General features: G+C 46.6%; 2 protein-coding genes across 2 annotated transcripts in view; one reads left to right on the top strand and one right to left on the bottom strand.

The window, feature by feature from the left end:
* The window catches only part of LOC308376607 (nucleosome-remodeling factor subunit BPTF-like), a 40,886-nt gene extending 22,120 nt beyond the window's left edge, over positions 1-18,766 (top strand). Inside the window, exons 13-32 of the mRNA XM_080853005.1 lie at positions 553-677; positions 1,004-1,132; positions 1,325-1,475; positions 1,823-1,862; positions 2,342-2,579; positions 3,506-3,664; positions 5,310-5,446; positions 5,895-6,009; positions 6,301-6,518; positions 6,773-6,808; positions 7,079-7,280; positions 8,097-8,749; positions 10,029-10,111; positions 11,958-12,183; positions 12,447-12,745; positions 13,114-13,287; positions 13,758-13,950; positions 14,467-14,551; positions 16,128-16,314; positions 17,837-18,766. Coding sequence (XP_080709131.1) covers positions 553-677; positions 1,004-1,132; positions 1,325-1,475; positions 1,823-1,862; positions 2,342-2,579; positions 3,506-3,664; positions 5,310-5,446; positions 5,895-6,009; positions 6,301-6,518; positions 6,773-6,808; positions 7,079-7,280; positions 8,097-8,749; positions 10,029-10,111; positions 11,958-12,183; positions 12,447-12,745; positions 13,114-13,287; positions 13,758-13,950; positions 14,467-14,551; positions 16,128-16,314; positions 17,837-17,873 — 3,487 coding nt within the window. The 3' untranslated portion in view covers positions 17,874-18,766. The remainder of the gene's footprint in view (positions 1-552; positions 678-1,003; positions 1,133-1,324; positions 1,476-1,822; positions 1,863-2,341; positions 2,580-3,505; positions 3,665-5,309; positions 5,447-5,894; positions 6,010-6,300; positions 6,519-6,772; positions 6,809-7,078; positions 7,281-8,096; positions 8,750-10,028; positions 10,112-11,957; positions 12,184-12,446; positions 12,746-13,113; positions 13,288-13,757; positions 13,951-14,466; positions 14,552-16,127; positions 16,315-17,836) is intronic.
* Positions 18,767-23,320: 4,554 nt separating this feature from the next.
* Positions 23,321-26,629, bottom strand: LOC308369496 (UPF0450 protein C17orf58 homolog; the record flags this gene model as incomplete). Its single annotated transcript, XM_080843961.1, has 5 exons — positions 23,321-23,508; positions 24,143-24,334; positions 24,846-24,932; positions 25,365-25,997; positions 26,560-26,629. The coding sequence occupies 5 exons, from the start codon at positions 26,627-26,629 to the stop codon at positions 23,321-23,323; spliced, it is 1,170 nt and encodes a 389-aa protein (XP_080700087.1).
* Between the last annotated feature and the right edge of the window lie 819 nt (positions 26,630-27,448).

Here is a 27,448-nt window from a genome sequence, read left to right as displayed (position 1 = left end):
CACCAGGTCATGTTTTGTCGGGAGCACTGTTTGCTCAGTAACCCTAGTGACCCTTCCTGGAGACTCGGGGGCCAGTTATTTTCGTGGCGTTTTTAATGGCATTTCTGTATGAGGGCAGACGTGAGTCATGCTGGTCGGGTGTCAGGATGCTCCACTGCCGCACTTAACCACTGAGGATGTTTTTCCCACATAGAGACCCATAAAAATGACATGAAGAGGAGAGAGAGGAATATCCCTCCCCCCGTCTGTTTAATTTAAAAAACGTGTGTGTGGAACATTTGTGAAAATGTCTCAAGTGAATTTTGAGTTCTTGGGTTCATTTTAAGGTTGTGACTACCAATTTATCAGGCTTTTAAGTCCAATGCCGCCTTACTTACATCTTTCTGGTCATCAATAAAAAAAACTAAATTAATACATAAAACTACATACTTTATCCGAGTTTATTTTACAACCCCTGTTGATGCATTTCATAACCTTGTTGACCATGTTGCTGCGAGTCACAAGAGCACCTTGAAATAGCTCAGCTAAGTGGTGGTGTTCCCTGTGGATCAGGTATCGGCTGCAGACGGTGAAGTCTCTGGCTGGGGTCAGCCTGATGCTGAGGCTGCTGTGGGCCTGTCTGCGCTGGGACGACATGGGCATCAAACCTTCCTCTAACGCCGGGACCACCCGCACAGGTACCCAGCTGCACCTTTCCTCCCTTCTGTCTGCATATATTGTCCCTCAATTCCTGTTACATCCCTGTTTTTCCTGTGTCTGGTGGCTTCACTTCATATCCTTGTCTTTTTGTGTCAACGGTCCTTTTATACGCTTATATACAGCCTTTTGTTGTTATGTATTTGTCTTAAATAGCAGGTTCTGTTCAGTTATTTAATAAGCAGGCTATTTCTTTAAGATACATGTAGCATAGGTGTATAGTTAAAACAGATGCCCTGTGTTAATGAACATCACATACACTGGGATGTTTGTGGGTGGCTAACTGTGCGCAACCACTTCGCCACAGAAACCTCGGAGACGGAAATAACTACCAGAGAGATCATCAAGCGCAAAGACGTTGGTCCTTATGGCATTCGGTCAGAATACTGCATCAGGAAGATCATCTGTCCCATCGGTGTCCCAGAAACACCCAAAGGTGAGACGGAAATCCATCAAGTTGTACGATTAAATGTTTTCCTTTTGTAAATAAGTATAACCTTTGTAGCTTCCTTGGTTAATACTGGATCTGCTCTTGCCTCTAGTGGTTCTCTATTTTGTTCCATGGCTGTTAAATTCTGTTTAACACCCCTCCACCCCATAACCTTTACCCGTTTCCATGGTCCCACAGAGACCCCCACTCCCCAGAGGAAGGGCCTCCGCTCCAGCGCCCTCCGGCCCAAAAAACCAGAGCCCACCAAGCAGACGGGGCCCACCGTCATCGAGACGTGGGTCGCAGAGGAGGAGCTGGACCTGTGGGAGATCCGGGCCTTCGCAGAAAGGTACTGTGTGTCAAGGAAATTCTGGGTCATGCCAAGGGTCATTTGCGAGATCTTGACCCTATGACACTACATACGCAAGCTGGACACCTTCAGACACCAGATAAACAGCAAACTCTGTTCTTACCATCCTCTCTCTTCCTTTTTGTTTTGTTTTTTGCATCGAGTGTAGAGGCTCCTCCGGGTCACCGCACTTTTGCCCGGCCTTCTGGATGTTGGGAAAACATGTTCCATATTACCTACCCTAGTGTTGTTTGTTCTCTTCCTCACTAATGTCTAGCAACCCTTCTGTCGCTTCCTCATGCTTGAGTAAACAGGAAGTAAACAGGCTGTTCTCTTCTCCTCTGCAGGGTGGAGAAGGAGAAGGCCCAGGCTGCCGAGCAGGCTAAGGTTAGTGCAAGGAGGAAGGCTTTGGAGCTCAAGGCCCGAATGGAGGTTCGGGTAAACCTGGAAAGAGTGAATGTCGAGCAGGTGGGAAAGACATCAGAGGTTCTGCTGGCCAACAACTGCAATTAACCCTCTATCCTTCTGATATAACCCTATCCAGATTTGAATCTAAACCTCTCAATCAGAAGGACAACATTTCAGAATCGATCAAATTGATACCTAAATTCTGTCTTTCCACCAAGTCACTCACTTAAAATCTACTAACCCACCCCCAATTGACCTCCAGAAGATCTTTTGTCTTGAAATCAGGCTATTTAATTGGACTGTACTATTTGCAATAATTCAGCCCAAAAGAAAATTCTAAACACGGGAAGGTTCCTACCCCACTCTATGGTTTTGGGACTCCATTCCTCTCAGTCTTCCACATATTTAGCTCCTATGTGCTTGATTGCAGACTTACCGTGTCTGACGGTTGTTTTCAGAAGCGACTGGAGCTTCAGAAGGGCGGCAGCAACACAAGCACAACCACTGGCAGCCCCTCCACCCCTGTCTCCACCACCACCAAGGTCATGGTCGGCTCCCTCACCAGCCAGGTCACGCCGGGAACCAAAGTGGTTCTGGCCACCAAGATGGGCACTCCAGTGACATTCCAGCCCAACAAGAACTTCCAGCAGACCTTCGCCACCTGGGTCAAACAGGGTCAGACTGGTCAGCAGCCAGGTAAACACACATCACAGAACCTAAAGCAACATCGGTAGCTTAATAAGCCCTGGTTTTCCCTTGAGTTGCATTTAAGGCTTCCAGGAGTCAGTTCTAGTACATTTCACACTCCTTGCAAATTAATCAGCGCATTTTATTTTAGAATTCTCTTAATGACAGGCTAGATAAGCCAAATGAGAACTGATTGGTCCTCTGGGATCTTTGTGACTCATTAAATACAGGAAAGGATTGTGATTAGGTCCTTCCTTTTTTTCTTTACGGCTCAAGTAACAGACTTCTCCGATATTGCTGAGAACGAGTCTGTGGCCACTGTGGAGCTTCAGTGGTGCTTTGAGCCAAAGAAATACCATCAGTCTTGATACTTTTGCAAGACATACATTTGAAGCTGTTTTAGAAACATCTAATTCAGTCACCACAAAATACACATCGAAACGCATGCAATGTGTACAGTATCTTCCATGGTATGCATACAATTAAAAAAAGGGAAAGCTTTCTCAATATAAGTCTACAAGTAGGCACACTTAAACAAATAAGTCATCATTAACAAGTATGCATACTTAAACAAATAAGTCATCATTAACAAGTATGCATACTTAAACAAATAAGCATGCATTAACAAGTTAGCAAACTTAAACAAATAAGTATACATTAACAAGTAAGCATACTTAAACAAAAACAAAACCCCTACCTATAGGTTATAGGCAAAGCAAACAAGCAAACAGTGGGTTCCTCAGGGTGTTTTTAGACCACTGCAGGTTGTATTTGTCAAGTAATCACTGCAACAGCTTCCAAGGTTGCTTTTACTTATTGCAACAGCCTTGCTCAATTAACCTGCTGGTCCTCTTGGTGGTTTTAATGATGCTGATGTTACTGTCGAGGGGGGGCCCCTGACAACCCCGCTTCAATAAACCTGCATTCTATCCCAGCTACCCCCGGCACCGTCACCACGGTGGCTACCACATCTGGGCAGACGTTCCAGATCACTGGCACGCCGGTTTCCATGGCTGGCAAAGTCATCACTGCCAAGCTGCCACTGCCTGCCAATAGCAAGATCGTCACCTTAAATGTGCCAACCACTGAAGGAGGTACAAAAAAAAAAAAAATAATTGGGCACCGCATTTATGCCAGGTTTTTTGGGGGGGTTGGGGACTAACGATGTTGTGTTATTAGCCATCCATCATTCCACTGCCACTGTCCTCACTGCATGCCAGCGTATGAGTCAGTGGTCACTCTTGGCACAACAGATGTCAGGGATGGCACAGCATGTCCAGCGCTGAGACATTATGCCCAGTGCGTCCAAAAACAGACTATTTCTGGATCCCCGTTTGAGACTTGTACTGTGTAGTCTGTTAAATGAGTTAGTGCTGTAACCTGGCAAATGCAGGCCCTAAGTCAGTGTAGTCTGAACTGGCAGAGCCTTCAAAGTTCATGACAAGTGTCACGTCTGTAAGTCAGTGTTAAGGCACAATATTATTATCCTAATTGATTGGTGACTATTCAGTGTGCCAAAAGTAACCAGCATTGCGTATGTATTACACACAAAAAACGCATAGTTTGCCACATTCTGTCTGTTTTGCTATTATCTTTGAATAAGTCTCAAATGTTTGACTATTGGCTGTTTGCCACAAACTAGCACCACAAAATCCGAACGCACGCACACAGTAGGAACGTCCACGTATAGCGGATGGGCCAAATTACTCCACAAACAAACAGCACGCCCGTCTAGTAACACCCGTGATTCGTTAAAAGAGGCATCCGTAACAGACAGGCGTGTGTTTTTCCAGTTTGAACGTTTCAAGCGGGGTTGTTTGTTTTGGAGGAAGTTGAGGAAGTGAGCATGAAAACAAGTTTATCCTGGGGTCTGGCTTCTCAGACAGGTAGCTCGCTACACAGAGGGGTCTCTTCTTGTTTTCCGCCTCAAACAGAAGTGTGTCGCAAACTCTGCAAACAGAGCTCCGAGAAGTGGTTGTTTGATGCCTGGCCAGCGCTGCAAACCTCGTCCTAAAGATCGGCTTAACCCTCGCACTTTGAAGAGAGACCTCTTGAAGTGTATCTTTTACCCGATATCCCTGCTGAAGGCCAACCACAGAAGGTGGTGAAGAAGGAAAAAATGGGGTTTTAAGGCGCTTCAACGTTGACTTGTGTGACGTACTGTTATTTTCGTTAGATTCGGCTAAAACAGCAAAAAATATGAAACGATTACTGTTTCTAGACAAAATGAAACAGTCGACATACAACCGAATCTATGCATAATTTATGAGCAGGCTTCCGTGCTCGCGTGCGCAGCAACACTTTGAAGCGTGTGTTTACTCGGGTGGCTAATATTTACTATGGCAACCTTCAAAGACCTTTGCATACATAAAAGTCGGAAGGGAAACAAATAATGCATTGACATGATCACCGAGAAATTAACCCACAATAGATCTGGAGGCCCAGTCTATGACTTAATAGCCAATGAAGCATTGATTAAAAGAATCAGTTGAGCAGCAGCAAATATCAAACCTTTCACATTATTTAAAATACACAGTGAAAGCTGTGTGTCTCAAACAAGGTAGGACCTAAGTTTCTCCCATGAGGGTGGAAGTCAACAAATGGTAAACAATGACCACCATGCATGGATAACGTCTCAACCAGTCCAACATCACATTGTGGTGTGTTGTTGTGTTTTGCATGTTGATGCACCATTGTAAAGCCAAGCACTGTGCTGAGGAAGAATGGCTTGTTTCTTAGGCATGATCCAGCAGAAGGTCCTGGGAATCATTCCATCCAGCGCTGCCGGCAACCAGCAAACCTTCACGTCATTCCAGCCGCGGACCACCACCATCAACATACGGCCCAACACGCCAGGCTCCCCGGGCCAGCAGCAGGTGCAACTGCTCTCACAAACACACACACACACACACACACACACACACACACACACACACACACACACACACACACACACACACACACACACACACCCACACCCTAGCACAGTCAGACATGAATACTGTGCTCTTAGTCACAACACTTGGCATCTACAGCTTCCCTATTGTATCAAAGCCAAGCTGTTGGGGATGGTGGGTGTCTGTTCAAAGTCAATAAACAGAATTTGAACATGCTGAGTGAGACAGTGCTGAATATGCAGACCTTGTTACGAGTCCATAATGTTAAATTGCAGTGTTGATTTGGGTGCTAGTAACCTTCTTAGCGAGGAAGAAACACACTCTGTCTAGACTTGACAGGATGAAAACATACATGCGTAGGTGTCTATGTCTTCCATTGCAGGGAGAATGATTCTTTTAGTTTGTGTGTTTTAACCCTTCAAACCAGGTGATCACCACCTCCGGTGGGCAAATTCGACCAGGCATGACTGTGATCCGTACCCCCATCCAACAGGGCGCTATGGGCAAGACCATCCTGCGCACGCCCCTGATGATGCAACAAGGTGGGTGTCCTGTTTGTCTTGAGTGTCCACTCTCCTATTGCTGTTCTCAGTTCCGATGATGGAGTTAAACACAATGCAGATTTACACATTGAAAGGTGGACCGTCAATGGTCGACCACAAAGTGGAACCTCACTGTCATAGCAACTCAGGCTAGTCATTAATCAGCTCTGTGTGTTTCTGCTTGTGTCTGTGTCTGTGTCTGTGTCTGTGTCTGTGTCTGTGTCTGTGTCTGTGTCTGTGTCTGTGTCTGTGTCTGTGTCTGTGTCTGTGTGTGTGTGTGTCACCCTTCAGGCCAGACACAGCAAGTGGTCACTCAGATCATCCACGGCCAGCCCGTCTCCACCACCATCTCCAGTGCCAGTCCCGTGGCCACTACCACTGGGCAGCGGGTGCTGGGTGCCTCCCCAGGGCAGCCCGTGGCGCCACAGACCCCTCCAGGCCAGCGCACCCCGCAGGGGCAGGTCAAGCTCACCCTGGCCCAGCTCACGCAACTCACCCAGGGGGCACAGGTCAGCACGAGAGCCTCCTCCTCCAGCTGCTGAATTCAGTGGCTGGATAGGAATTGTGGATGGCCGAGTTGTCTGTCCTTATGTGTTGCATGTTAGTTGTTTTGGGTTGATGGCGAATTGTTTTGGGAATATGTTCTCTCAGTCAGATTCTCATATGAAACAGTGTGTATGTGATTCTAATACGATACAGTGTGTATGTTATTCTCATACGATACAGTGTGTATGTGATTCTCATGCCTGTTGTTGTCTTTTAGCAAAAGCAGCAAGGAGCAGCTGTGGAGAGGCCCCAGGTTAGTGTCACCTTCCCCTTTGGCTCTCTGTCTGGTGTCTTGATGCATCTAACTTATTATCTGTGTTGAGATTATTGCATATTCAGTAGCTGCTCACACTTCTCCTGTTTTTCCTTCATCAACTTCACCCTCCTCCCTTCATCCATCATTGCTCTGTCTTCCCTTACTCCTGTCCTTCCTCGTCTCTTTCACTATCTTTCTCTCCTTTTACCCATCACTCTCTCTTTCGACGTCTCTTCACCTCCTCCCCCCCTCTCTTCCCGTCCTCAGCAGGCCGGTGCTCAGGGTCTGACGGTAGTGGTCCAGGGCCAGGGTCAGACGACGGGGCAGCTGCAGGTCATCCCCCAGGGTGTGACGGTGATCCCCCGGCCCGGCCAGCAGCTCATGCAGGCGGCGCTGCCCAACGGCCAGGTGCAACGCTTCCTCTTCACGCCGGTTCCTGCCGCGACCACCGCCACCGCCGCCACGCCAGGTATGAGGACGCACGCACACACATACCCACACACCCACACACACAAGTGCCAATACATTATGGTGAACCATGGCACGTTAACAATACATATTTGTGTTCCACTGTTTTCATGTCCACTAAGGGTACTTACCCTCAGATAACATGGAACACACACCCATACAGGGGCAGGGTGGCCCCCAGTACATTTTTAATGGCTAATGGGGATGAGACTCTGTTCTGATAGGGGAAACCCCACCCCGACCCCCACATGCTGTTTTTATATTATCCCTCTGGAACATTTGTGTGAGGTCGACGTGAACAACAAAACATTTATTACATCAATATAGCAAAGTTATGTCGGGCCAAAGCCTTTGCCTGGAGCTCTGCCCTAACCACTCTCTCTGTGACCGAAGGGGAGGGTTTTTTACCATAAAGAGAGTTTATTGCATGATAAAACATTAACCATGGTAGAGTGCAAATATGGGAACCTTCATATAAGATTTTGTAGATTAGATTCCATAGCAGGGTGAAAGTTCTGAGAGGAGCAGCTCTGACTGTTACAGGCTTTAACTGCTCTGATGGATGTTACAGGCTATAACTGCACTGATGGATGTTACAGGCTATAACTGCACTGATGGATGTTACAGGCTATAACTGCACTGATGGATGTTACAGGCTATAACTGCACTGATGGATGTTGTATATACACACATAACAACCATGCTCCTGTGATGGCCACAATACTTTCAACACTGTGTGTGGTGTGTGGTGTGTGGTGTGTGGTGTGTGGTGTGTGGTGTGTGATGTGTGGTGTGTGGTGTGTGTGTCCCGGAGCAGCTCAGGGCCAGCAGCAGCTCACCGTGCCCACCCAGCCTCACCTCCAGCCAGCCGCCCAGTCTTCCCCGGCCCAGGCGGCCGCCCCCATCCAAGCCGGCGCCCTCACGCCCCGCACCCCTCCCACCACCCCCCAGGCCCAGATACCCCCGCACCCGCAGGCCCAGATGCCCATCCAGTCGCCCACGCCACTGCAGGTCAAAGCCCTGGTGGGCCAGCCGGGCGCCGTCCTCAAGCAGCAGCAGGTCGGCCCGGTGCAGACCACCTCCCAGCAGCAGCAGGTGCGTCAGCCGCTCCAGCTGCACGCCCAGCAGCTCATCACCGTCCCGGGCCTCCAGATCCAGCTGCAGGCGCAGCAGGGCGGCCCCGGGGGCCAGCAGATCAAGCTGCAGCTGCCCATCCAGATCCAGCAGCAGCAGCAGCCGGTTCCTGGGGCCCAGGGGGTCCAGCAGCAGGGGCAGCAGGGCGCGGTGGCGGTGGCAGGGGGGCAGCAGATCCAGAACGTGGTCACCGTCCAGGCGGCCAGCGTGCAGGAGCAGCTGCGACGCATCCAGCAGCTGCGGGAGCAGCAGCAGCAGAAGAAGCGGCAGACGCAGGAGGCACGACGAGAGCAGCAGCAGCAGGCTAGCAGCCAGAGCCAGCTCATCCAGAAACAGGTGAGGAGGAGCATGGGTAGACATGGGTGAGGAGGATCATGGGTAGACGTGGGTGAGGAGGATCATGGGTAGACGTGGGTGAGGAGGAGCATGGGTAGACATGGGTGAGGAGGATCATGGGTAGACGTGGGTGAGGAGGATCATGGGTAGACGTGGGTGAGGAGGATCATGGGTAGACGTGGGTGAGGAGGATTATGGGTAGACGTGGGTGAGGAGGATCATGGGTAGACGTGGGTGAGGAGGATCATGGGTAGACGTGGGTGAAGGGGTTCGCGGGTAGACATTGCATAGAGAGGTCAAAGATGACTTAAGGTGTGTTTATTTCTTTATCCTCATGGTGGGGTGTCCTTTCTATACACTATTCTTTGACTTGAGGCCTACAAAGACAGGAGAGATGAGGGAGCCTCCTGAGCGAGCTGCGCCACAGGGCCTATCCCTTTCACACATAAACAGTCTGCTGTCGTTCGCCTGAGTTTGTGCATCTGGGTTTATTTTCTGAGCTACTGGTGGTGGCCCGTGTGTGTGTGTGTGTGTGTTCTGCGCGTCTGTCTCTGTGTGTGTGCCTGTGTGTAAGGTTTGGGGTACGTGTGTGCTCAATGTGTGACCATGTGTGTGTTTGTGTACATACCGTCCGTCACGGTTTGTGTGTGTCTCAGGCCCTTATGGGTGTACGCAGACACTAGTGCCTGTGTGTGTGTGTGTGTGTGTGTGTGTGTGTGTGTGTGTGTGTGTGTGTGTGTGTGTGTGTGTGTGTGTGTGTGTGTGTGTGTTCGCGCGCGCACACGCTCCAAGCCCTGCTGTGGTGATGAATAGTATGGGAGAGATTATGTCTGTCATTTGTATATGTCTATCTGTCTTTGAGGCTGCGTGTGTGTTTATATGTGTTCAGGTCCAAGAGAGTATGTGTGTGTGTGTTTATATGTGTTCGTGTCCGCTGTGTTTGTCTTACTGTTAATACTGCTTTCTCTGTGCATGAATGTGGTGTTTCTTTTTCCTGGAAGGGTGGCAGTTCTAGTGGCAGCGCATTGTGTTTTCTATCTACTCATAAGAGTGTTTGTGTGTGTGTGTGATTTCTGTCAGCACATATAAGAGTATGTATGTGCTCTGGTGCTCTGTGTATTTGGTTCTGTGTCATATCTGTGTAGTTTGGCATGTGTGATCTGGGTGTGTGTGTGGGTGTGTGTGTGTGTGTGTGTGTGTGTGATCTGGGTGTGGGTGTGGATGTGTGTGTGTGAGCTCCCTGGTGTTGAACTGTGCACTCCCCCTCTGTGGCCTGCAGGTGGTGATGAAGCAGAATGCGGTCATCGAGCACCTGAAGCAGAAGAAGACCATGTCCCCGGCCGAGCGCGAGGAGAACCAGAGGTGAGGCCTCCAGGGGCCCCTGACCCTCTACTGACCCCTCTGTGTGTGCCTGGAGCGCCAGTGTCATCCTCCCTCCCTCTCCCCCTGCCCCTGTCCTTTCACCCCCCTGCCCCTGTCCGGGTGAATCATAACACTGTCTCCTTGAGAGGCTCTGACCCAGACTTGGGCAGGGCAGCTGACCACACAGAGCCACAGACGGCTAAACTGCACCTGAAGCGGTCACCGGTGGCACTCTCACTCTAGCTCCATCCAGGAGTGGCTGGCCACTGTCATTTATTCCCTTCATCTGTCATTTCTTTCCAGAATGCTTTTTTTTATGTTCCCAGTGTCTGTCTCATCCCTGCCATCCTTTCTCTGTGACCCTATGTGGGCCTCTCTGTGTTATTCCCTTTGAGACACTCTCACACACATTCTCAAACACCTATATCAGTGATCTGACCACTCCTGCGCGCCCTCCTTACATCTCTTGTCTTCTTTTTTTTCTCTCTCTCTCTCTTTTTCTGTCGTTCTCTCTGTTGAGTCTGGGAACTCATCTTGACCTCTGACCCCCTCCACAGCTGGTGTTGCTGTGTGTGTGTGTGTGTGTGTGTGTGTGTGTGTGTGTGTGTGTGTGTGTGTGTGTGTGTGTGTGTGTGTGTGTGTGTGTGTGTGTGTGTGTGTGTGTGTGTGTGTGTGTGTGTGTGTGTGCTCAAGTGTATATGACAGTGTGTGTGTGTGTGTGTGTGTGTGTGTGCTCAAGTGTATATGACAGTGTGTGTGTGAGTGAACCTCTCCCCCCCCTCCCATCCTCCTCCATTCCCAACTGCAGGAGAAGACAGGAGCTCCTCTCCTACTCCTCTCCTACTCCTCCTCTCCTCAACCTCCTCAGGCCCTCCGCCCGTCCACAGCTCCACATCCAGCACATACCAAAACAAATAGCCGTGAACAAAAGCACACTTGTGCCCCATCTGGCCCTGGTGCGCTTCATGTAAAACACGCTGCATAATCTCAGCTCCCTGACAGTGTTGCAGTAGTAACACAGAGTGCTGCAAAATCTAGAAGGTGGAACATCAGATTTGATTAACATAGGTTGTATTTTTGTTGGGGGAGGACATCTTGGAATGTCTCCCCTTTTAAAAAGAAAGGGAAAAACTCCACTGTTTGTTTGGGAGAGGGTGTTTCCAATCAGTGTCACCTTTAGTCTCAAACACGTCTCGCTTTTTCTCTCAGAGCCGCGGAAGCCTGAGGAGTTCTCATTAACTTTAAATCGTATTTCACGGCAATATTTTAAGAGTTTTACGGCTGTTATCAAGCGATAGCAACAAGAAAACCGACTAAGATGTAAATGCAGGGCGATGTCGGCCGTATTTCTCCGAAACGTTTGACACCGTTGTTGCCACAGCAGCACATTAACGTCGACTAATATTCGCCTCCCAGCACCAATGTCACTTTATCTATACTCCTCAAATTCCTACAAGTGCCAAAGTAAAGGGAATTTGAAATGTACTTTTAGGTTCCAGCAGTCAAATCACTGGAGCTGATCTCCAGACATCATTTATCCAGGAAAATGATGATATTAAATAAAACCTTAAATCAAATTATCTGCAGTCTAGATTATCATTGGTGGGAACGTTTCTAATGAACAAAAGTCTAATGTTAACCATGTAGACATGAACTTTGCCAAATATATAAATTTCATTTTTTTTCCCCCCATTTCCCTCCTGGTTCCCAGGATGATCTTGTGCACACAAAAGTCTTATTTAAAACTTGAAGACATTAGCTTTGTAGAGCGTGCATGTATTTGGCAAAAAAAACAATTCTCTCCCGTTTTTTTTAATGTTTGCCCCGATCCCCTCCCGATCCCCAGGATGATCGTGTGCAACCAGGTGATGAAGTACATCCTGGACAAGATCGACAAGGCCGATCGGCAGGATGCCAAGAAGCGCAAGCGCGACGAGTCGGTGGAGCAGAAACGCAGCAAGCAGAATGCCTCCAAACTCTCGGCACTGCTCTACAAGCACAAGGAGCAGCTCAAGGCCGAGATCCTCAAGAAAAGAGCCCTGCTGGACAAGGAGCTGCAGCTGGAGGTGCAGGTAAGACATTGGGAGACTGGGGGCACAGGGTGGGGGGGGGCACCCCTGGAAGCCCCCAGGAGAGCAGGCCTCATGGGGGAGAAGACAGTGTCTTGAGACGACTGTTGATTGTGTTGTGGACCAGACAACTGGTGGTGAAGGGGTCGCAAATAATTATTTTAATTAGTCAGGTACTCTTGAATCTGGTGCATTGTGCTGGCTAATCATCTTTGACCAAAGCTAGCATGGTGCTAATGTCTCTACTTTCTCCTCCCCCCCACCAGGAGGAGCTGAAGAGGGACCTGAGCAAGATGCGGCGGGACAAGGAACGGGCCCAGGCTGCCGCCTCCCAGGCTGCGGCTACTCCCCGCGCGCATTCCGCCCTGACCCCGGCCATCTCTCGCCCCGGGCCCGGCCACGGCCACGGACCCGGCCCCGGACTCAAGCGCAAGCGGGACGAGGAGCCCGACACTCCCCCCTCGGCCAAGTCCAAGAAGAAGAAGATGATCTCCACTACCTCAAAGGCCTCCAACAAGGATATCAAGCTATACTGCGTCTGCAAGACACCCTACGACGAGTCCAAGTAAATCTACCATGACTCATTTAGCACATGCCCGTATCTATAACAACTAGATGTACAAGTAGGGTTGTATGCATTGTATCAGTACATCTGTAACCTTGGGTGATGACCTATGACCTTTGTGTAGGTGGTACCTTGTTACTCCAGGTGCTAGAGGAATCTCACTGACATAATTGAGATCCTAATACTTAGGAAAGTGACTTGCTTGTGGAAGTTTTTTATAATTGATATTGGGAGCCTGTTGGGAACCAATATTTATGGTCTAAATTAATCTTCATTCTTTGCTTTTTTTCAGTATTCATTTGGTAGATACCCACCATACTTTATGTAACCCTCTTATATCTGGCCCTGTGTCTCACCCTCTTCTCTAGATTCTACATCGGCTGTGACCTGTGCACGAACTGGTACCACGGTGCGTGTGTGGGCGTCACGGAGAAGGAGGCCCTGAAGATGGACGACTACATCTGTGCCGAGTGCAAACAGGCGCAGGAGGGCAGCACGGAAGAGCTGTACTGCATATGCCGCACGCCCTACGACGAAGCCCAGTAAGAACTAGAGACGTTCAATCACTTTCATCGATCGATTAGACTATCATCATTGATCGATTAGACTATCATCATTGAGCGATTAGACTATCGTCATTGACTGACTGTTTTCATTAAGAGTTGGTCTCAGATTGACCAGACTATCTATTGCATGTTCACAGCATTCCTATATTTTACTAGAACAACACACTTTACCAAGGCAGCAAGGGCTTGTGGCCAAGTGTAAACTGCATGATTACACGAGCTTTAAAGATCAGTATTACAGCCTGTCAGGCACCTGATGACAAGACCTGGACACCCCTCTCTCTTTTCCCCAAAAGAAGCATGCTCATTTAAAGGAACTTTAGCCAAGCCAGACCTTACGCACTGTCCTATTTCTCTTGTTCATTCACCCTCTGGCTCTCTCTCTCTCTCTCTCTCTCTCTCTCTCTCTCTCTCTCTCTCTCTCTCTCTCTCTCTCTCTCCTGCAGGTTCTATATCGGCTGTGACCGCTGCCAGAACTGGTACCACGGCCGCTGCGTGGGCATCCTGCAGAGCGAGGCCACGCACATCGACGTGTACGTGTGCCCGCAGTGCCAGTCCACGGAGGACGCCATGACCGTGCTCACGCCGCTCACCGACAAGGACTACGAGGGCCTGCGACGAATCCTGCGCTCCCTACAGGTACATCGACATGCATGCAAATCACGCCCCCACATCCCACCCTTCTCTCCCTCCAGTCGCCGTGGAAACAATACAGGCGCTGTTCCCCCTCACCGTCCCCGCCTTTTATCTGATCTCCTTTCGCTCTGCCGAGGCCTCTCCTTGGCCGTCTTCCCGGGAGATTTTTCTTTTCTCTCTTCCCCCCTTTTTTTCCTCTTTTTTGTCTTTGTTTTTTTCTTTTATTCTTTTTCCTGTCTTTATTTCTCGCATTCTATTCCTCCCCCTACTTTGTTCTTTCCTTTCGCCCGCGTGCATGGTGGAGAGAGAATGGAAGGCGAGCACATCTGGTCTTATTGAACCAGCTGCTTCCAATATCAGGGCCTCATGGTTTGTTTTGTTTCTTCGTTTTTTTTTCATGCAAGGGTCTCTCTTCCTCCCTCCCTCTCTTTCTCTCTGTCTCTTTATTCCCGCCCTCCCTCTCTCTTACTCTCTCTCATTCTCTCTCTCTATGTATCTCTTTCATCCTGCTGTTCTCAGGCACACAAAATGGCGTGGCCCTTCCTGGAACCGGTGGATCCCAACGACGCTCCAGATTACTACGGCGTCATAAAGGAGCCCATGGGTAAGTAACCCCAGGAAATCACCCAGCGCCATTAAACCCCCCCACAGTGTTCATGTAGGTGCCACAGTTTCACTCTTTCATCATGAAAAAGCTCGCGACTGCTGCCCCGGTGTTTGAGCCGCCATTGAGGTGGTGGGGAGTAAATTGCCTCGCCACCTCATCCTCCGGTGGCCATTAGCAGAAAAAGGCCCCCCAACACGGATCAAACTGCCCATGTAAATGGCGACTTGCGTCAACACGCCCTTTTGAACTACCGAACAAACAAACCATTAATGACTCCACGAAAAGGCTGCACACTGCTGGCCTCTGTGTTCTGGGAACGTTCGAGAGCTCCGCCACTCTCTTCAGGCTCACTTGAAGGGCCCGAAAAGACTTGAAGGGGCAAAGCGCCCAAGAAGTTTTTCACTCTTTTCAGCTTTTCCATGCAGTCAAAGGTGGACGTTGATGCCGGTCAAAGGCGCTGGCCCCCTTTGATACGCGCTCCAGGTCGGTCAGAATCGGATATGTTTATTTGGACTCGGCTCCCCCGGGGGCAGGGGCTGGAAACCCAGCAGTAGCTACCCTGCCCTGTGTGAAGGGGGAGGCTGTGTGAGCCGGCTGACTGGCCACTGTGTGGGACTTCAAATCATACCTTACTCGGAAGGTGCCCTGCAAACGTTTTATCAGGCCCAAAAACAAAACAGTGTTTTAAAACCCAAGCCCGTCCCCAATTTATCTTTTTTTTCTCACATTATATTATTTGTATTATAACATGTGAATTTAGGTCCCAAATAATGTATTCGCAGAAGTTTGGTACATCTCGTTATGGTATTTTATTTGCCTACGGTATTAGGGCATGGCCCCGCAGGAATTTTGTAATATCGTTAGTAACGGGAAATTAAAAGCATGAAATAAAAGCGTATGAATTTCCCAGAATATCAGCTGTAAGAGAATTCCTCTTAGTTACCGGTAGCCTGCCTAAATCTGCCAAATGAAACAGCTAGGTAACCCACAAACTGAAATGTTTTAATAATCTGAAGAACAATGTCTGGTTTTGAAATGGAACGGATGTAATATATTACGGAAAGCTCAATAAAATGCCTAGCAAACACTGATAGGTGTCACACACCTACACAGTAGCCTAACTATGTCTTCTAAGTCGTGGGTCAATGGTGTTTCCATAAGTAAATGTCGTGACATGCACCAGGACATCCCTCAAACTGGAAAATGTCAACAGCCTGGTGTTTTTGACTTAGACCTTTGAGGGCTAATGGCTATTTTGATGACTTTCCATTGACTTTTAAGTTTCCTATTTTTTGTTATTCCAGTCATACTGAGTAAATTGTGCTAGCAGTGGCCTCATCCTGATTCTTTTTTATTTGTAACTGTCCATTTAGAAAAACACTTTGTGTTTTCATACCTTAATCTTTCTTGAGTTTTGCTACTGGAAAGATAAAATGATAGTGTATGAACTTTAGATGATAAACACCATAATACTACATTGATACCGTCCATACACTTGAAAATACTGTTATTTAAAATGTTTTAGTCCATGTCGCCCACCCCTACTTTAAGAATCTCCTCTCTCCCCACCCAGACCTTTCCACAATGGAGGAACGGTTGCAGAAGCGCTTCTATGTCAAACTGACTGAGTTTGTGGCAGACATGACCAAAATCTTCGACAACTGTCGCTACTACAACCCCAGCGACTCGCCCTTCTACCAGTGTGCTGAGGTCCTGGAGAACTTCTTCGTTCAGAAACTCAAAGCATTCAAAGCAAGCAGGTAAAGCCCCAGAAATCTCTTTTTACGCATCCTCCTCCCTCACTATCTCTCACTACCACTATCTACCATTAGCTTTGTGGCTTGCTGTGTTTTGTCCTTCTGGGCTTTCCCATTTTCCCCGCCTCAGACATCCTCTTGAGGGATGATGATGACGCTGGCTGTAATCATCAACATGACCTGCTCTTAGTTGGCTGAACCATGAATGTCATCGCTTTTATTCGCTGCTCTCAGTGTCAGTCATGGAATAGTCATGCATCTCCACCATTTGCAATGTGCTAATGCTATGTTTCATTTATTTTGTTCATTTGTAGTGGTTGTCTGTGTGTGGAAAAATACAGAATAACCGTTAGCCTAGCTTGCTGTGTTGTTAGCGTTTGCCTCAATACCATGAGCCGCCCTTTCGGCACTCCGGCGCCCAAAGGTTCTGTGTTTGCTTCTGCTGTCATGGCTACCTGCTCAGCATGCATTTTTTTTATTTACACCATCCATTCTCTCTCTCTCCTCTCTTCTCTACAGATTGTGATGTCATATTTCAGACGTGTAGGTGGAAACTGAACTGGATGCCAGGGTCACTCTAAAATAACCAATTGTGGACCTCTGTGTTGTAGTTCTTCACTGAACAAACTAAATTGGCAGCATAATGTTTTCTTTTGTTTTTATTTTTATTTGTATGGAAGTACAGATAAAACAAAACTGAGAAAAAAAACTATTGAAGTGCACTGTACAAAACAAACCTGTCTGTGTGGCAGCCATGTCGGTTCTCAAAGCAAGGGAAAATGTTTTTTTGTCATTTTTCAAGTGGTTGCTATTACCTCCAGTTAAGCAGTATGTGAATAGACCATAGTATGGAATGTATCAAGATTAGTCAGCCTTCTCCTTTTTGCCGATTTGGTCCCAAATTCATTAGAGAGCCTGGTATTCCATGATGAAATTAGTGTTTTTTCCATGATTTAAGGTTAATGATGGTAAACATAACTGGTAGTTAGTCCCGCCAGACGTTATTGAGGTGGCGTTTTAAACTTTACTCGTAAGGGAGTTATCAAATAAGCTGAACTTGGTTTCTGTTCTTATAAGGACAGTAATACAAATATTTTCATTTACCAGTATTTTTCAATGTTCTTTTTTCTTTTTTTTAGCCTTTTGTACAATGTATTTTACATCCATTTATATCCTTTTGTGAAGGAGCAATCTAAAGTAAATAATGGTAGATATTTTGATAATAGGCCAGTGGAACTTTCCAGTGGTACTCATGTTAGTTTCTTTAGTTCATTTCTGGTGAACTCTGCTCTCCTGACTGACAGGAGCTGTATATGGGATCTTCTCTGTGTAAAATGAAAGGCTAATAACTCACCAACATGGCTGCTGTCTTTCCTGATTTCTCCCCTTCACCTAAAACAATGTTTGACCCACTGGCATCCTGTGTTTTGTATTCCTTAGTGCATTTATTACCTGTTAAAGTTTTAATAAAAAAGTAATCCAAGGGGGGTCTTTCTCTGTTTCCTCTGTCTTTCTGTATCTGTAGGTCTCATAACAACAAGCTACAGTCAACAGCTTCTTAGAGTACACCGTCAATAAGCTTTCAAAAAGAGAATATGAAAAGATACAAATAAAATCAAGAATGTGGTCTGACAAGTCAAACCCAATGGGGAATCCATATTCTCTCCAGCGACCCCCATATTCTCTCCAGCGACCCCCTGCCCCCCCTCTCACAACACCGGCATGCACGCAAACACACACACACACACACTGCAGCAGGCCTTTTTTCTGTTACACACATATACACACAGAGATGGAAAGTTCCTCCCTCGGAAGTTCCTCATCTGCGTTTTGGGTGGGCAGCGCTGTAGCGAGGAGAGAGGACCACGGTTCCGTTCCCGAGCAGTCGCCGGGTGTTCAACCACGGTGGCACCTGGACGTTCGGCTCCAGTGGAAAAGGGAGATCTGTCCCGTTTTTTTTTTTCTGTTTGTTTTTTTTCCCCGGGCCACCGCTGTTTTTTGTTTTCTCTCTGTCCCTCCCTATCTCTGTCTGTTGCCCTTTCTCTTCCAGCATTCCTGTTCTTTTCCACCCTCTCCCAGAAAAAGACTCCGATCTCCTGAAGCTGATCCTGACGCTTCACCCCTGATGGGCTGTGAGGACCCGGCCTGTACTGTTCCTCAGTTGTAAAGTCGTGCAGACCAGCAAACCTTTCTGACTGCTGTTTTCTCACTTTTACATTTTTTTGTTTGTTTTATTCAACTTTTTCAATGACTGTCCTTCATCCGACAGCCACGAACCAGACTGAAGCTCATTTTTCTCCTTTGACAGCCAGCATCAATGTCACAGAGTAGAAGAACTTTTTTTATTTTTTGGGACTTTGTCAAAGACTCTCAGTAAGCCGGACCAGTTTCTTTTTTGAAGACTAGTAATGAAGCTCTTCTTATTTCCAGTGTGGCATTTTCAAGTTGCCCAACAGTAGCCTACAGAGACTGACCGAAGAGCAATGATCCCTCATGTATCTGAACCCTATCCTGTTTATTAAAAAAAGTCTACAATGTCAATTTTTAGGTATTTTTTTTTCTTTGTTTGTGTTTGCAGTTCAAGGCCGCCATAACGGCCAGAGTCCTGGGGCTAGAGATACTGGGGTGGGTGATATGCTTGGTCTTCAAACCAATAAGAGGAATCTTAACACTTTGTAATTGAAGACAGTTATTCAATGAAATACCACAAGCATCTCCAGACCCTTTCCTCAAAAACAGGGGGAGTGCATACAGGACCGGATGTTTCTAGAAAAACCATAAAGGGTATATTGAACCTCCAATGTAAGGACAGTGAGAGTGATGTGTACAGAGTGTGGTCACATGGTTTTGCCTGTCCGTGTGAAGACCACATAACAATTTTTTAATTTTTTGCAGTCTTAAGTACCTGAAAGAGGGAAGTAAGACGGAAGAGAAGGGTTGTGGTCAAAGACTACATTTTAAAAGAATTTGCTTGGGTGGGTAAACATTTTATAACATTGGTTTGTTGAGACATTTTTATGAGTTATTTGGGATTTTTGTCATATTTTGGCCATTTTCTAATCTTTGAATGGTGTGTCAACACCATTTTGGGACATTTCTCAACTCTTCAGGGGCCTCCAGAAAGGGGACCTGTTTTTTTTAAAAAGCAGGACCCTGTGTTCAGTGCAAGACTAGAGTACTGGCGTTCAGTTGACAGTATCAACACGAATTCTTCTTTGTTGGGAAAGCTATGTGACCTTTTCATGGTTCTGTGCGAAGCTCAAACAAATGCTCTTCAATATGTCTCGTATGACCAAGCCCTTGTACAGATTGAATATTTGAATTTAAATATGGCTGTTGATACTCCCAAGGTCACCATTTTGAAAAAAGCACCTTGGTTCCCTTTGTTTGGCCTTTTTAAAAAGGAGCAGCTGTTGAACTGAATTTACTTTTTTTACCGATTTGGAGTAAACTTTGCATTTAGGTGAAATTGCCCTTTATATATAAAAAAAAATGCTGCATATTGTGTGCATACTGATTTTAAAGAAAGGGGTGGGGTTGACTCGTAAAAGAGTTTTGTAAAGAAAACATAAAGATCACTCCGCATCACCACAATACCTTGTATTATTTATTCATATCTATGGAACTTTTCATTTGGAGTCATGTCAAAAGACAAATAATGGGAAAAATACTATCTATGTTTTTAACAGATTGTGGCAACTCTAAAGAATTTTTTGTACCTGATAGGACACTTCATCCTAGATAATAAAAGTAATGTTTTGACATCATCTTTTTAAAGTTGTGTAGAGTCTCTGGAGTTCTTTATTCATTGGGTCATGCTCTGGGTGCCGTTATCCCTCCAACATTCTTTAAGCTGTAAAATTGATTTGTCTGAGGTTGTGTGCAAGGGCCATTTAATGCACTCGTTCAAGCATTTAAAATCCCCTTAATTTATGTAGTCATTTGGCAAAAGACACACTTTAAGGCTTCTTGTTTTAATGGGATGAAAACGATTCCAGATTTTGGTTTTTAATCTTCATTTTAATTCTCATCTATCATGTTTCTGACACGCTTTTTTTTTTTATCTTGGTGTTTCTCAACGTGGGAATACTCTTGGTCATTTCTGAGTCACTGCATAGTTTGTAGTACTTGAGATCTTCTGTCCACCTTCCAAAACCAGTGGCCTTAAGTTTGGGTTTTGCTGGGCCTCAGAAGGTGCTCATGGTACACATAAATCATATTCGCTGTCCACTTCCTCCTCCTGGCAGCAGTGAGTGAGGCTCCCGTGCAGCAGATACTTGTAAACACGTCCTCACATACACACACTAAGTGGATCCAGACTCCACCAGGCATGGACATGATGACCACCACATCCTCAACAATTTCCCCCCCCCCCCGCCCCACAACCCCCCCAGCTCCATCCCAACCCCACCACCACCTCCACCCTCCTCCTCCTGTTGGCCTTAGGGTCTGTAACTCTTGTTTGTCACACAGGAAGGATCTCACATGGATTCTCAAAAAGCTCCCCGTGTACACCCCCCCCCCCCCAACACACACGCACATACATACATTCACACACTCCTCCCACCCACCCCCCACCCCATCCTCCCATAAGGAATGTTCCCCTGCTGCGCTGGTTCTAGAGATGCACAGCTAGAGCCGCTGCTTCCTGCCAGCATCACCCGCGAGCGCACACTGATCGCTGATAGACGCTCGGCTCGCCGGCCTGGGAAAGGACTCTGGGCGCCGGACGTGAGCAGCCCCCCCTATCAGCCTGGGTTAAACCACACTTGTGCGTTACCCCGCAATTATAACTGCTTTGGCTGTTATCTCTGGGGATGATCTGCTGGGAGCAAAGCTGCACAGTAATTACAGTTAGCTCACAGTCTTTGCTCAGTATAAACCCCCTCTATATGTGCGTGTGTGTGTGTGTTGGTAGCATGTGACTCTGTTCCCACACAGAACTTGTGGTCTGTACTATAGTCTTATCACAGTCCACTGCTGTGGAAACTGCATGGAACAGAGAAAGCAAATTTGCATGGTGGAGACCCTTCCAGATACCCATGTGCATTAGCGGACCATCTCAGTGTCTTTGTGGATCTTCAAAAGTGAGCAAGTCAAGAGAGTCAGACAGTGTTAGAAAAAAGACCAAACCAGTCAAGTTTATTATATATATATATTTATATATTTTTTTCACCAACAAAAAAAAAAACAAGATGTGCAGCTGCAGTGCAAATGACAGCCTTCAAAGCCCCCCAGTATGTGCTCCACCTGCCTGGCTGGAGAGAAGGCGAGAGAAGGTGCCCTGTGCCCTCCATGCCAGGGAGACTGTGGCTGGAGGAGACCCTTCTCCCTTCATCTACGATTAAAGCCATTTTGGCCCCGGGCGGACAGGGCAAAGGCTCTGGTTCTCGCTCTCATTCCCCCTTTCACCCCACCTCTCCCCCATATTACCATTTACACAACCCTCCCCCTCTTCTTTCTCTCTCTCTCTCCCTCCCTCCTGTTTCCCTCAACTCAAATACCTCCTTTGAGCTTGGAAGGGTTTCTGTGTGAGAGAAGGAGGGACTGAGTGTGTATGTGTGAGTGAGAGTGTGCTGGGGGGGGTGGGGGGCGGTGCAAGGACAAACATGGAGCCGTAGGTGGCATTACCTTTCCCTGCTCGGCCCCAAAGTCCCTGGATGGCTTCTTACCCCCACCCCCCCCCCACCCCACCCAACCCTCCTCCTCCTCCTCGCCTGCCTTCGAGCGGCCAGGTGCAGAGGGGATCAGATTGCACCACGATTAGATTTACAGCCCTCCTCCGCACATACACCCCTTAATACAGTCGTGCCCCCCCCAAAAAACACACACACACACCCATAACCACCCTGCTTTCTCCTTCCATCTGGGTTTGAAGTCCATTCCTTCCCTCGGGTGACCATTTCAGGGTGGCCACTCCATTACATGTTGCCGAAAGGGACCCTCTTGCGAAATAGAGTTGTGTTTCCGTTGCTTTGTCTTCCCTCCCACCCTCGCTCCATCCATTGGGCTTGTCCAGTTCTATGGACATCACCATCACTTTGAGTATCCTTTGACCCTACTGCTCCTCCTTGCAGACACAGTCTTACACACACACAGACACACTTTCCTCTAATGCAACAGTCTTACACACACACACACACACGCACAGACACATTTTGCTCTAATGTAACAGTGCATTTCCTGCATTCTGATAAGAGGCGCAAAAGAAAAAACAAAAGCAGAAGGCAACAGCAATTTGACAGGAATAAATAAAACTGCTTTGTTCTGGGTTCTGGAAAACTCTCCGCTCCCCCCAGACCAACCAGGGCGTGACCAGCGAGTCTTCTGCATCGACAGGCACCCAGTCCAAGCTTCACCCAAGAAGTCTGAAGTAACCCCTAATAATGCAGACTTCTATCTTTAGTCTTGTAGAGTATATGACATGATACATTCAGACAGTGTCCTTGGCTAAATGAGTGGATGGGTTTGACAATAGGAATGTTTTTTTGGTCACTCCAAATATACCTCCCCTTCCTGAGGGGAACATGCCGAATTATTATACATTGTTCTTTGATCTTTTCTTTAAAGAATTGTCTTAACTCAATAGAATGATTTCTTGATTCAAAATACCTTGATGCCAACTTTGTCTGAAGTGTTGAGCATATAAAGCCTTAGAAGTGTACACTGTGTTTCACACTAAAGCCTTAGAAGTGTACACTGAGTTCAGGCAGAAATGGATGCAAGGTTGTCTGACCACTGACACTCACTGTCTACGCCACCAGGTTTTGTTCCATAAAAGTAAAAACAACAAAACAAGCATTTTACAGCGAGCACAACTTCACCTCTGACATTGAGTTGACTACTTCTGCTCAAACACGCGTGGGAACACGTTCCCTTGTCTCCCTTCAGACAATATTGTGTGATTATGATGTTTTTTTTTTTTTTAACGGACCAAAGTCTTTTTTTTATACACCAAAGCTGCAATGAGTCCTCCCGTGGAATTGGTGGTGCTGGTGAGCGGTGCAGCTCACCGACACTTAGAGCGCATGGCCTCCTGGGTCTTCTGGTGTCTCCTCTTGTTGTACCTCTTGACGTAGTTGTTGCTCCGCAGCAGACCATCCCCGGGCTTGAGTTTGCCCCCAACGACGGCCAGGAGGTCACCGGGCAGGTGGCGCCGCCGGTGGTAGATCTGCCCCATGACGACGTACCTGCTCCCTGCCAAGAGGCATGCCAACCACAACTGAATTTACATGAACTGAACTTACAAACATGCCAAACACAACTGTATTCAGCCCCCAGATCTCTTCTCAGCATCCAGCACTGCAACTAACGTTCTGTGTGGTAACTGTAAAGTGTATCAGTGTGTCAGTGTGTTGTTTTGAGGAGAAAGATGTTATATTCTATATGAGGCCACCTGATGTGACATTGTTGGCTACAAATTTAAGCCCGACTTTCATTTCACTTTCTAAAGCAACAATGACTGTTATCTGTACTGATGTATCCATTTATCTATCATTGATGAAAATCTGTCCTGATCTTATGTTGGACAGTTTGCTAAACTGTCTAATGTCGTATTAGGCCTGATGAACTGAACCTGAGCAAGTCATTTATGGAGTGGAGTCTCTCAGTCCAAAATTTCCACTAAAAATATAGCTTAAGTGTGGTACCTTTTATCTAGTACCATCTTTAAATCATTCAGAACAGTGATATGTGAAAACTGCATAACAGTGACATATTACTAGTTTCCTATACTTAAACTGAAAAATAATGATTGCTGCCAGACCCAGCTTTGATTCGAATGGTTTTGGACTGGAAGGATCTTGGCAGTAATAGCCCCATGGAAACTTACCCAGTTTGAAGTCTGGACAGGGTTTGGAGCACTTGAAGGTGTCCAGAGCTAGGATGCGTACTTTGAAGAAGTAGCTGTCGGGAGTGACGTACAGCCGGCTCATCTTGTAGAAGCCGTCGCTGTTCACCAGCAGCGTGATGAGCCGTATGCCTCGCCGAAGGATCTCGATGTCATGCACAATGCCATTGATGGCTGCAGTGAGAAGAGAAACCGAAATAAACTGAGTTGCGTGTGTACATGAAGACATCTAGTCTGTTTGTGAAGATTCACACACAATGATATAGCCTGTGTGTGTACTTAAAATTCCACATGTCTGTAGATATGTCAGAAAAAAAAATAAAAAGAGAAAAGCTAAATAATTCTAAATGAATTAGGCTACAGTTAAATCATCAAGACCTTGGGTCAGAAATGTGAATTTATTAAAGCAACCTATCTGCTGTCTAATCACAGCCACAATGTGGGCCTGAAGCTTCAAAAGCTGGTCCTGGACTCCTGCTTGTGGCTTAGGTGTTGTTTTTCAATTGTCAATTCAGATTCAATCGTATTAAATTACAATAACAAATGAGTCAGTTGGGCTGAGACGGTTTTTAACATACTAATAGCTTTTTGACTGCTGTAGAATGGAATTTATGTAAGAAAAAAGATAATAAAGAAACCCATGATAACAATAAATAGGATGCAATGGATTACTTTCAAGGCTTACCGAACTCGCTGTAACAATAATGTTCCCTCTCATCCCGTTCCTTTCTGCATTCACTCAAGCAGACGGCATCTTGACTGAAGTCTGACTCTGGGGGGAATGGAAAAAAAAGAGACGGTGTCCATGCGTGCCATTGTGAGAGCCAGAGAATCATTCCTATGTCGTAGCGAGGCCAAAGCTGTCAATGCGGTGTCATTATAAAAACCAAGGGGTCGCATTCCAGGCTTGTTGAACCCACAGGGGGCATTTTTGATATCTGCTCCAAATTCCAGTTAATTACTATATCACAACCCATCTTACTTAGGCATATTTAGAATTTTTTTCCCCTTGATAGCCTAATCTCATGGCTTGTGAAGCTCACAAAGGGTGCATTCAAGCAAACGCAGCTAACCAGCAATTTGCGGCTTCGGGACTATTTAGAATAACCATCTACTTTCTGCAATCTTTTTTTAGCCATGATTGCTTCTCAAATCGCTTTGTGATGAATTAAAATGCGCAAGGGCGCAGTGAAGCGTGGCTCACCTCTTTTAAGGATGTCGAAGTGGTACAGCAAACTGGATGAGCGACGGTTGTACAGCACAAAGGGTCGAGTGTTGTTTATATTGCCCCCAGTTGTAAGACTGGACTTCCCGGGACGGTTCTCCTCAGGGTCAAGACGCCGGTTAAGGGGGTCCCGGTCTTTCCGTGTGTTGGAAGTCGGTTGCATGTTACGAGATCTTGAGTTGTGGTTGTTGTCAATGTCACCTGGTGGGGAGTTGTTGGAATGAGGTTCACTCTCCGGTACATTTTTGTGCGTACGGTTCACTGTAACAGGTGCGATTTTGGGGTGGAGAATAGGAACATGACCGCGTCCATCCCCTCGGTTCTTCTCACTGTTATGCTCAACTGGTAACCGGTCCGTTTTAGAAACCTTCTTGTTTTTACCATTAGACCCCAGACGAGGTATAGGCACCAGGTCCGGGTGCTTTGGCCAAACCCCAGCAGGTAATTGATGAAGTGTATATTTAGGGTCCCCGGTTTTCTTAGTTTGTCCCAGCAACTCGTTGATGGGTAATGCGAGGTCTTTTCCGCCCACTCTGCTGTCGTTCTGTGGCGGTTCGGACTGTGCGCCATGCTCTGTCTTCTCAGGCGTCGTCCCAATTAAAGAGAATAATTCTGTGGGTGTGATGCAGACATAGCCAATTAGTTCACACCTGTCATAATAATGTCTTGTCTTTTAATCTTTCTCGTTGAGTGTGTTTTTGTAAGTTATGAGGGTTTTTGTCATTTATGTGAACTGCTGCAACACAGACATTTTCCTTTGGGGGAGATAAACAAAAGTTGCCTACTTTCTATATATCTCAGCCTTAATCTGACCAACGTGCCATATTACAGTCATTAAAAAAAAGTCTCTCAGAAGTTTTAACCTCTTTGGTAACCTGTTTTTGTTTCAATAGGCACTGCAAAACCTTAAACAAATCTAAAAAGCACCTAGCCCATCTTCTTGAAAAAGACAACATATCAACACAACACTGACAAGATGCAAATAAATCACTTCTATTCATTCCCATAGATCAGCCAGGTGCAATAACGAAAAAAATATGCACCCGTCTCTGTCAAATATCCAGACCCTGAAATTGCATATTAATAGACCTCTTCAAACGGGGAGAAATAATGTCATAGGTTAAAACTGAAACAAGATGTTTAACTTGCATAGGTTATTTGTTAAATAGCCTACCATTTACAGTGTGCTCCTCGGCGTCAGAGAAAGCAAAGACGATCAGAAAGAGCAAGAGTAATCCGGTCATTGTGGAAGTATGCCCTTGTTAGAAGTCAACTTGTGTCTGAATGTCGACTGCCTTATATGCCTCCGGGTAATTCCCATGGAAGGAGGCGTGTCGCCTCATAGTAATGTCTTCTTTGACATAGGTACACAGAGAAGTAATCGTATAGGGTGGAGAACAGTTGGAGGTAGCCTAACTTCAGAAAAATAACAGCAACAGTATATTCTACGTGGGAAGTGTGTTTAGATGGAAACGACTGTCGTAAAATGAGGAAAGAGGCATCCTTTTCTTTGCCTTCGTTTTGTAATTCAATTAGATGTTATTTCAAATATTAGTTAACTACCAACTGAAAATAATGAAATGGGCTATAAAAAAAAATGCTCGAATTGCGTGTTATAAGTTATAACAATGATGTTGACAGATGTAGATTGGAGTATTAGATGAAACTGCCAAAGCAAAGCAGCAAGTTCAGATAAATGCTGCCCTTTTCATGAAGTCGACTGTTACATCGTTCGGCATACATCAAAGGGCTGCGGTTAATAGCCTACTTGTTTTGTCGTAGGTTATATGTCAGAGAACGACATGATTAAGTGGATTGCTCTGATATTGCATTTCTTTTATGAAACTGCCCCCTACCGGATAAACAATGACCTAGCAGCTTACACGTATATAATCAGGCCGATCCCTGCATGCCGACCACCTCAATTACACAGGTATCATGTAGCCCAGGGGCGCCTGCAGAAATACATTGTGAGGTACGCACAGAGCCGGGCATTAGTTGGCCTACTCCGATTTTATTTTTCTGCCATACATTGTCGGATAAGGACGAGGGGCGTAAGATAC

The sequence above is a fragment of the Sprattus sprattus genome (assembly GCF_963457725.1).
Source record: "Sprattus sprattus genome assembly, chromosome: 1".
Classification (NCBI taxonomy): Eukaryota; Metazoa; Chordata; class Actinopteri; order Clupeiformes; family Clupeidae; genus Sprattus; species Sprattus sprattus.
The sequence above is the reverse complement of the archived record's forward strand: the minus strand, read 5'-3'. Positions and strand labels throughout refer to the sequence as shown.